Source organism: Moschus berezovskii, chromosome X (genome assembly GCF_049115385.1).
Source record: "Moschus berezovskii isolate FMDL1 chromosome X, NW_MosBer_1.0, whole genome shotgun sequence".
Classification (NCBI taxonomy): Eukaryota; Metazoa; Chordata; class Mammalia; order Artiodactyla; family Moschidae; genus Moschus; species Moschus berezovskii.
In genome coordinates, this window is record NC_142488.1 from 68,009,567 (window position 1) to 68,020,070 (window position 10,504).

Below are 10,504 nucleotides of genomic sequence, written 5' to 3' on the forward strand. Positions count from 1 at the left end.
GACTTAGTTCACTGCCAGAGATTCAGTGGAAGTTTCTGGGAGCAGCAAATGCTGATAATACCTGAGGTTACAGAAGATAGGTTTCTTGGAGCAGTCACTAGGACAAAGAATCTACCCAGCAATTATTTCATCATGATGTCTTCTATTTCACCTGTGCCTGAAGCAACTGTAATGACAATAACAGGATGGAAAAGATATAGTGTGGGTACTCCACTCGATGTGAGGATCATGTGTTTCAAGCCAGTGGATTCTAAGAATCAGAGGGCACCTTGGCGCATGAATAATGTCAAACTGGAGCTCTTCAACATGGTTTCCAATTTTAACTTCAACAGGTGGTATTTCCTTGGTTATGGGTCCATTAATCAAGGTATGGCCAACTACAGTTTCCAGCATCAGAGGAAAGATGTTACTGTGAATGGGCAGCTTCTCTCGAAGAACCACAGAGTGGTCAATGCTGTTTATGTAGGAGCCTGAATCCACTGTAGCTTGCTCAAAGAACTGTCATCATCCCAGTCGGATTTTAACAGTAAACCATAGTGTACGAAATATGGATACTGGAAGTGAGGGGGACGCATATTTGTAGATTGGTCAGCCCGGGTTCCCCCTTACTGCAGGGCCTAGATGTTTCCCACCTGCTGGGCATGATGAGGCTTGACAGGGCAATCTCTGGTGAAATAACCAGGATGTCCACAGTAGAGGCGCAAGTGGCCTTCACGGTGGTGGGCTTGTTCAGCTTCATTGAGGTGTTGGCAACAGCTTGAAGCCTGCACTGGCTGGTTTTCAGCTGGTAAACTCTTGAATCCAGCTCTCTTCTTAGAGGGACTTGCATCTTGTGGACTTGGATCAGGTTTACCACTTAGCTTCTCTTAGGGAGATGTATTGGGTGATCAGATCAGATAGATTGGTAGCTGGGCTTGTGTGAGACAGTTCACTTCAGATAGAACTGGCAAGCCCTTCCTGAAATTGGATGCAGAGAGTGCTTTCACCCAAATTTTGTTCTTGAATAATGAGGTGGAAGTGGGTTGCGTACTGGTGGACACGATCCTCTCGTTGGCAGAGCTTATGGATGTGGTGGTTGGCATCTTCCATGTTTTCTGGATTGTCAAAAGTATCCTGAAGCACTTGTATGAAAGTTTCAAATTTCTCCAGCAGGGGGCTTTGGATATCTACTAATGGCTGGAACCAATTTTCTTCTTTACCTAAGAAGTAGTTGCCAACAAAGCTTACCAGAGCTGCTTTGGTGGGATACAGGCACCCTCTGACTCTCATGGAACTCTTCAATTGAACCAGAAACTCAGGAATTTTCTGGGTATCCCTACTGAAGGCTAAAGAATATTCTAGGGGGAAAGCTTCAGCCTCTAACTCATTGGAAGACTGTGGAAACTGTGAAGCTGTTGTTGTTTCAGCAGCTGTTAGACTGTCCAGTGACTCCTTGGGTGTTAAGAGTCCTAGGAATTCTTGGGCATCTTCAGGATCTTGGAGCTCCTGGGGAGCAGGAAACGCAAAGAATTCCAGGTGTCTAGAGGTATCTTGGCATTTTGGTGCCTCCTGTAGCTCCTGGGCATTTGTGGGGTGCCGGGGCTCTAATTTCTGGGGCTCCTGGCATTCTGGGTATATGGGGACTTCTGAACCTCCTTGAATTCTGGGCGTTTATGGTCTTCCTAGGCCACTGGGAGCTTCTGAGGCTCCTTGGCTTCTGAGGGCTTTTGGGATCCACAGGCTCCTGAAAGTTTGTAGATTATTAGAGGTGCTTGGGGATCTTGGGTTGCTGGGGGCTCCAGGGACCCAGGAGCTGCTAGGGGCTCCAGGACTTTTGGGGCTCCTGGACTGCTGAGGTCTCCCAGGCTTGGAGGTCCTGAGACTCTGGGCTTCTTGGACTCCTCGACATCTGGGGGCTCTTGGGGTTCCAAGACTGCTAGAAAATCCAGGGGGCTCTGAGGGTCTCTGGGTCTCCTGGATTGGTTCATACTCCTTGGCTGCTTGGGGTTTCTGGAGTTCTGGGATGAGGGACTGCAAGGCAGCATTTTCTTCCATCAGCCACAGCACTTGAGCCTGCAGAATTTCATTCTCTGATTTCAGAGCAATATAGGAGGCTGCTAAGTCCTCCATCACCTTTTAAGGAAATGAGGTTGGTTTGGCAGTTTGCTGCTGAGAGAGTAGGTGAGTGCTTGTGAGGTCTTTCTAAAAGCTCCTCACAGGCAGATATCAAGCTCCGTGAGCTTTCCAGGAAATGGGGATCTGTGTCCCACCAAAATTGATTAACAAGAGGTCACTGTGAGCCTCCAGAGCTCAGCAAAGGGAGATATTAGATACACTGTGAAGAGAGTGGGATCTGAGGATTAGAAACTGTGGAAAGCACTCATTCTGCCTGACGGTGCTGGATTTCTTTTACTATAGGCTTATATTCATTAGCTGGGTCATATATGCTAGCTCTGACCTCATGACATCTTAAGACAGCATCTGACCAAGACTGTGTATTTATTTTGCATTCTTCTTTTGAAACTGAGCATTATAATAGAAGCAATTTCCCCATATTCTTTCCTGTTTTATATAGTCTTTAATTTCTAATGTCTGCTTTAATATCCCGATGTGACACTTGGATTTTAACAGCTGCTTTCAATGACTAATCAAATATTTGAACAATGTGGGGATTTTAAGTTCTGTGTGGGCCAACCCAAGAGATATTTTTGAGTGGCTGGGGTAAGAGGTAGGGGGGAGCTTTCTGACACCTCAGAAATTATACCACATAAGTAAACACACAAGATCAGTCTCAGGAGAAAACAAGCACAATTTTACTAAATATATATATGTCCAGTAGACACATGCACATCATTTATAAAATGCCTCAAAATAGTTAGGAAAATAATCTTTATAAATGTACATTACCATTCAGAGACTTAGTCCAAGAGCTCCACTGTCTGCATACCCGTCGCTGAGAAGGGAAGCATGTGAATGAATGGCTGTGGAGGCTTGTCTTTTCTGCATACACTGAACTCAAACAAACACACCCACTCCAAGAACACATTCCAACTCTCCTCTGTAACGTAGCTATTATGAGTGTGGAAGAATTTATTTATTTATTTATTTTGACAGTACCTCTCAGTTTAGAGCCACAAGGAAAGTAGGATGCTGAGCTGATGTGAGACAGCCTCATGTTCTTGGTTACTTTAATAAATATTTGGCCAGGAAATTAGGAATAATGCCACTGCCCTTGTGAAAAGTTGCAAACATTTCTGAATGACCACAGTGGTTTGGAAGTTTATTTTTTATGTCTGTCTCATATAACCTCCCATCACTCTGTCCACACTGGGCTGTTTGTTGAATTCTTACTCAGAGAGTAGCCTGCAACACCTTAATCTCTACCCCCGCCCCCCACCCACTTACTCTATTCCCAGGTCCCTCCCTGCAATTTTTTCTTGGGAATTTTACCATGGACAGACCTGGACAAGGTATAATAGGGTAAGGTTTTTGGGGAGGCCAACTTTGTTGAAGGGTACTTGTAACAATCTTGCAAGGCCCTTGACTTGCTCTGAATGTTTTGGACCAGGGTTCTCATCTTTCCCTGAAATATTCAGGTGCTCTAGGAAGCACCCAGGTGTCCCACTAACGGCTGGCCTCTTGAGAAATGACCTTGCTCAAGATCTCATTTTCTCTTCTTGTGACAAATCATAGTCATTCCCTGGGCATGGGCCGTGTGGCCATTTTAGGTAAGTCTCATTTTTTGTCCTAGTAAGGAGTGGGTTTGGGGACTGTCTTTGGCCAAATCAAGTCATACATCAGGTTATTCATTGTCCCAAGTCTCCTTTGAAAATGGTAAGCTTTACATTAGTTAACATAATGGGATAAACCCTGATGGAATATTCCCAAGTCATTGCAAACGGACGGACTGAACTAGATGAACCGGAATGGAGAGGCTTTGTAAAGAAAAGTAAAACCTTTTGCAAATCAAGTGATTGTCTTTCCTTTTGATGTTTTAGTCTTTGTAAACAAAACACATGAAAATACTACCATCATCAGGAAATAATGTGTTCTAGTTATGTGAATTTTTCAGATAACTGAGGTCTTCACTTTGAAAATCCAAAACACACAGTTGATACTTACCTTGTGTGTGTGTGTGTGCTCAGTCATGTCCAACTCTTTGAGGTCCCATGGACTCCAGGCTCCTCTGTCCATGGGATTTCCCAGGCAAGAATACTGGAACAGGTTACTGTTTCCTACTCCAGGGGATCTTCCTGACCCAGGGATTGAACCCACATGTTTCATGTCTCCTGCATTAGCAGGTGGGTTCTTTACCACTAACTCTACTTGTTTACCTTACTAATTAAAAAAGCTGAGAAATATTTGTAGCATGCATTACACTTCTTTCTTCATTCTTAAGTAGGTTATTTTGAGTGTAATTTATTTTTTAATGGTTTGGGCTCATAGTTATATGAACCAGCTCCTTTATTGTGTTTAACACCATGTTGCTTCTTGAAAGTTATCGAGAAGTATAAAGCTGTCAGTCTTCAAATTAAATATCTCAAAATTGCTATCTTTTCCAATTTCTTATATATTTTTTTCACTTTGTATTTTTTCTGTCACATAGCCCTTTCACAGTGTTACGTAAATGCCTGTCCATACTTGTTGTTCAGTCTCCCAGTCATGTCTGACTCTTTGAGATCCCATGGACTGCAGCACACCAGACCTTTCTGTCCCTCACCATATCCCAAAGACTGCCCAAGTTCATGTCCATTGCATCGGTGGGGCCATCCAGCCATCTCATCCTCTGATACCTCTTTTCCTTCTGCTATCAATCTTTCCTGGCATCAGGGACTTTTCCAATGAGCCTGATGACCAAAATGCTGGAGCTTCATCTTCAGCATCAGTCATTCCAGTGAGTGTTCAGGGTTGATTTCCCTTAAGATTGACTCGTTTGATCTTCTAGCTGTCCAAGGGACTCTCAGGAGTCTTCTCCAGCACCACAGTTTGAAGGCATCAATTCTTTGGTGCTCTGCCTTCTTTACGGTCTAGCTCTGACAACAGTTCTTGGCCACTGAGAAAACCATAGCCTTGACTATATGGACCTTTGTCGACAGAGTAATGTCTCTGCTTTTCAACACACTGTCTAGGTGTGTCATACCCTTTCTGTCAAGAAGCAATCATCTTCTGATTTCATGCCTGCAGTCACCATCCACAGTGATTTTAGAGCCCAAGAAAAAGAAATCTGTCACTACTTCCACTTTTCCCCCTTCTATTTGCCATGAAGTAGTGGGGCCAGATGTCATGATCTTAGTTTTTTTTTTTTTAATATTTAGTTTTAAGCTGGCTCTTTCACTCTCCTCCTTCACCCCCATCTAGTGGCTCTTTACCTGTCTCTACTAAGTATAGGTGAATTTGGCAAATTATTTAGTCCTTCTAAAATTTAGTGTAAAACTTATAAAACTGTAAAATGGAGCTATTATTTGTACTTACTTTATAGAGCTTCTTGGACATGGCTGAAGCGACTGAGCATGGGCTTCCCAGATGGTGCTAACAGTAAAGAACTCACCTGCAAATGCAGGAGATGTAAAATATGCAGTCTTCGATCCCTGGGTCAGGAAGATACCCTGGAGGAGGAAATGGCAATCCACTGCAATATCCTTGCCTGGAGAATCCCATGGACAGAACAGCCTGGCAGGCTATAGTCCATGGGGTTACACAGAGTTAGCCATGACTGAAGTGACTGAACACAGCACTATACAGTTGTTGCAAAGACTTAATGAAATAATTCATTTAAAAGACAGCACAGTGTCTAGCAGCTGCTGCTACTGCTGCTGCTAAGTCACTTCGGTCGTGTCTGACTCTGTGTGACCCCATAGACGGAAGCCCACCAGGTTCCCCCGTCCCTGGGATTCTCCAGGCAAGAACACTGGAGTGGGTTGCCATTTCCTTCTCCAATGTGTGAAAGTGAAAATTGAAAGTGAAGTCTCTCAGTCGTGTCTGACCCATAGCGACCCCACGGACTGCAGCCTACCAGGCTCCTCCATCCATGGGATTTTTTAGGCAAGAGTACTGGAGTGGCTTGCCATTGCCTTCTCCGGTCTAGCAGCTAGTAACACCCAATGAAGTTTAACTATAATGATGATGATGATGAGGGGGAGGAGGAGGAGGATTAGAAAGTGTAGCTAGAGAGATAAATTTGCTAGAATTGTGTAAGGGATGAATAGGGTCTCTCATATGAAGAAATTTACAGTGCCTGTGTTTTACAGCATTGACTTTATACCACTCAGGAGCTTTTCTTTTCTTCTTAACTGGGTTATGGATGATGCAGTTTACCAAATAACACTCTAGAATAAGAATTAGAGGCACCTAAGCAAAAGATGAGATGATTAACAAAGGGATTGTGGAACAGTTCAGATAGATGTTTAAAAAGTCCATGGACTAAAGCACAGAATAGTGCCTTGCTTACAGGCATATTTATTCAGTGGGTAAATGCAAAGGCTTCTCCCCTACTGCTGCTAAAGAACAAAGACCAAATTCAAAGTCCTTAAGTACAAACTTCAACCTGTCTAAATATAGAGAATTATTCTGAGTGGGAAAAAGAGCTATGCTGACTTTGTCAGAATGTCTAAAGTAATTTTAGTATTCTAAATGAGTCAAATAAGAATAAGAAAGCAAAAACATCCAAACTCTAATCTTGTTTCCCCTACACTTTAATCCTTCTTCTTACATTCACAACATGATGGAATTTATGGAGATTTAGAATAGTTATGAAAACATTTTAAATAAATTAATGTTTTTTTCCTAAACTGGGCAAATGAACTTCTAGGGGAAAAGGAAGAAAAATATGTTCATTTAACAGGTATAAAGACTGCACAGTTTTAGTTAATGCATATATATGGGGTTTAGAAAGATGGAAATGATGATCCTATATGCAAGGCAGCAAAAGAGACACAGATGTAAAGAACAGACTTTTGGATTATGTGAGAAAGGCAAGGGTGGGATGATTTGAGAGAATAGCACTGAAACATGTATATTACCATATGTAAAATAGATAGTCAGTGCAAGTTCAATGTCTGAAGCAGGGCACTCAACCAAGAGGGATGGGGTGGGGAGGGAGGTGGGAGTGGGGCTCAGGATGGTGGGGACACATGTACACCTGTGACTGATTCATGTCGATGTATGGCAAAACCCACCACAATATTGTACTTATCCTCCAATTAAATTAGTTTTGAAAAAAGACTGCACAGTTAAGCTCAGTTATGTTAATAAGTTACATATATTAATTGTTGACTTAAGGAGAAAGAGAAGGGAAAGTTTGAATGAGATGAAATTCTACTTTGTACATCACACTATGAATTACAGTTTTATTTTATTGGCAATATACAATATGAAGCATTTTAGATTTCTGCCAGGGTCTTCCTTCTCAAAGCTGGCTAGGCTACATCTTCAAGTAACTCATGCTCCTGCCCAGCTGTCCCTCCTTTTGCATGCCTGGAAAAGTGTCAACAGAACAGATTTCCCCACAGGCCTCTGGCACAATACCGAGCTACCCCTTGGGGAAGTCTCAACCTGGTGTCTGTTTTGTATATTATTCCTATGGTTACGTTAGAGGCTTGCAGCACTTTAAGCTTAACTCACAATGTGCTTTGTACAAGTCAAAACTTTTCTTGTTACCAACACTATATGGCATTAGGGCAACAGGAATTCTCAATTACTTTAGAAGTTGGAAAGCTTTCCAAGAATTTTCCCTACTCATGTAACTGAGATACAAAGCATGTAGTAATGAAATATAGTATAACTCTGAAGGTGTCAAAGTTTGTCACCCCCTTGTCTCCTTTTATGATATTTGCCATCTTCTCATTTTATTTCTTGTCCTATGCATACTTAGGTGGCCTTTCCCTTTGATCAGCTATCATTTTGGGAAAATGAATCCCTACAGAGTTTTGAAAGGAACTTTCTTGGAGCATTTTCATTTTCATAGGGTATTCTGAAAGGCCACAATCTGTTCAAGATCCTTCTGTTAGGAGAGACATTCTGAGACAGAGATACCATTTTGACATCCTTTAGATCACACTACTCTGGTGGCCCTATGTATTTTCTTCCTTATAAGTTTGGCCCAGTATGGTTTCTAGCATTAGCAAATTTTATTAATGATCTCAGTGCCCTGGTTTCATTTAACCCTGGTGATGTGTTGACCAGGCTGCCCTAGCTAAGGGTTGAAGCAACTACCATCAAAACCTAACAGTGGGATAGGGAGATTTTGCTATAAACTTACTCCTAGGGATATTCTTCTTGCAGGGGTCTGGCCCTCTCCTTTACTTCCTGCAGCCCTACTCTCTGGGATTAGTTAATGTTGGCTCACTCAGAAAGGAGACTAAGTGCAAGCTTATGGCGTCAGCATGGCAGGAAAGACAGAGCAAGAGGGGAAAGGGAAGAGGAGGGGGGTGAAGAAGAAAAGATCATAGAAAACCTAGAAAGATGTTTTTTAAAAAAGTATATGTACATTTTGGTCAATTAAAGAGAAAATTTAATTTTATGGTTTAAGAATTTAAAAATCATATGTTGGGAGACTGTCTTTTAATGATTCAGTTTAGTTCAGTTAAGTTCAGTCACTCAGTCATGTCCGACTCTTTGAGACCCCATGAACCACAGCACACCAGGCCTTCCTGTACATCACAAACTCCCAGCGTCTACCCAAACTCACGTCCATTGAGTCGGTGATGCCACACAACCATCTTATCCTCTGTCCTCCCCCTCTTCTCCTGTCCTCAATCCTTCCCAACATCAGGGTCTTTTCAAATGAGTCAGCTCTTTGCATCAGGTGGTCAAAGTACTGGAGTTTCAGCTTCAACATCAGTCCTACCAATGAACACCCAGGACTGACCTCCTTTAGGATGGACTGGTTGGATCTCCTTGCAGGCCAAGGGACTCTCAAGAGTCTTCTCCAACACAACAGTTCAAAAGCCTCAATTCTTCTGTGCTCAGCTTTCTTTATAGTCCAACTCTCACATCCATACATGACTGCTGGAAAAACCATAGCCTTGACTAGAAGGACCTTTGTTGTCAAACTAATGTCTCTGCTTTTTAATACGCTGTCTAGCTAAGATGGCAAAGGAGTAGGATGGGGAGACCATTTTCTCCCCCACAAATTCATCAGAAGAACATTTGAATGCTGAGTAAATTCCACAAAACAACTTTTGAATGCTGACAGAGGATATCAGTTCAGTTCAGTTCAGTTCAGTTTAGTCGCTCAGTCATGTCCGACTCTTTGTGATCCCATGAATCACAGCATGCAAGGCCTCCCTGTCCATCACTAACTCCCAGAGTTCACTCAAACTCATGTCCATCAAGTCGGTGATGCCATCCAGCCATCTCATTCTCTGTCGTCCCCTTCTCCTCCTGCCCCCAATCAGGCACCCAGAAAAGCAGCTCATTGTCTTCAAAAGGAGGTAGGAAAAAATATAAAAGATAAAAAGAGAGAAAAAGAGGTAGGGGTGGAGCTCCATCCCGGGAAGGAAGTCTTAAAAAAGAAAGAAGTTTCCAAACACCAGGAAACACTCACTGACGAGTCTGTGGCGAGCCTTGGAACCTCAGAGGGCCACATAACCAGGAGGAAAAAGAAAGAAATACTTAAAACCCACAGATTACGTGCCCAATGGTAACTCCCAGTGGAGAAGCAGCACAGAAACCCACATTCACCACTATATATCGGGGGCTGGGCAGGGAGGCGTGGGTTGCATTGCTTAGAGTAAGGACCTGGCCTGAATGCCCCAAGGGCAATCTGAGGGAACTAATTTGAGATAGTAACCCAGACTGTGGGATAGCTATCCCGCGAAAAGCCCTAACCTAAGACACCGCCAGGCTCGCTCACAGAACAAAGGCCTGAGCAGATCTAGCTGGCTGCAGACCAGCCCATTCCCCACTGGAAACAGGCAGGCGAGGGCAGCCAGAGCTGGAAGGGGGCAATCTTGGCCCCTGAGAAGCATCATCTACCAAACTGCAAGCAGGCTTCATTGCTAACCAAGACTTTTTGGGATTCTGGATGGTTGACATCTGCTGGGAGGGTCTCAGCCAGAGATCAGCTCCCCAGAAGAGACACATGGCACACCTGAGAAGGTACACCGATTGTACACCCAGAAAACCGAGTGGCAGGGATGGGGGAGGTGATAAGTCATGGCGATCGCACTCGCCAAACACTTGGTCACCTGAGCTGCTCGGACCTGAGAAGGGCACAAAACGTAAGCCCAACCAAGTCTGCACTTTTGTGGAGTACCCAAGTACCTGAACTTGAGTGGCTTAGACCTGGGAAGTGCATACAACCCAGGTCCGACCTCAGACAATTCCTGGTAGAGCAACCTAGAGCCTAAGCAGTGTAAACAGGGAAAGCACACACACCGTGAAGGGGGCAAACGCAGAGTGGCTGAGGCAATGCGAGCACACGCCAGTGTAATTTGTTTGCAGTGATCCTCCCTCCAACAGCACAGCTGAACATGTGAGCCTTAAAAAATGTCCACTACCCCCCACCTTCTGTCAGGGTGGAAAT

General features: G+C 43.6%; 1 protein-coding gene across 1 annotated transcript; it reads right to left on the bottom strand.

The window, feature by feature from the left end:
• Window positions 1-617: 617 nt before the first annotated feature.
• Window positions 618-2,109, bottom strand: RTL3 (retrotransposon Gag like 3). Its single transcript, XM_088834167.1, is given in 6 exon segments — window positions 618-867; window positions 869-1,604; window positions 1,607-1,784; window positions 1,787-1,865; window positions 1,867-1,932; window positions 1,934-2,109. Coding segments are annotated over 6 exon segments (1,485 nt in total).
• Window positions 2,110-10,504: the final 8,395 nt, after the last annotated feature.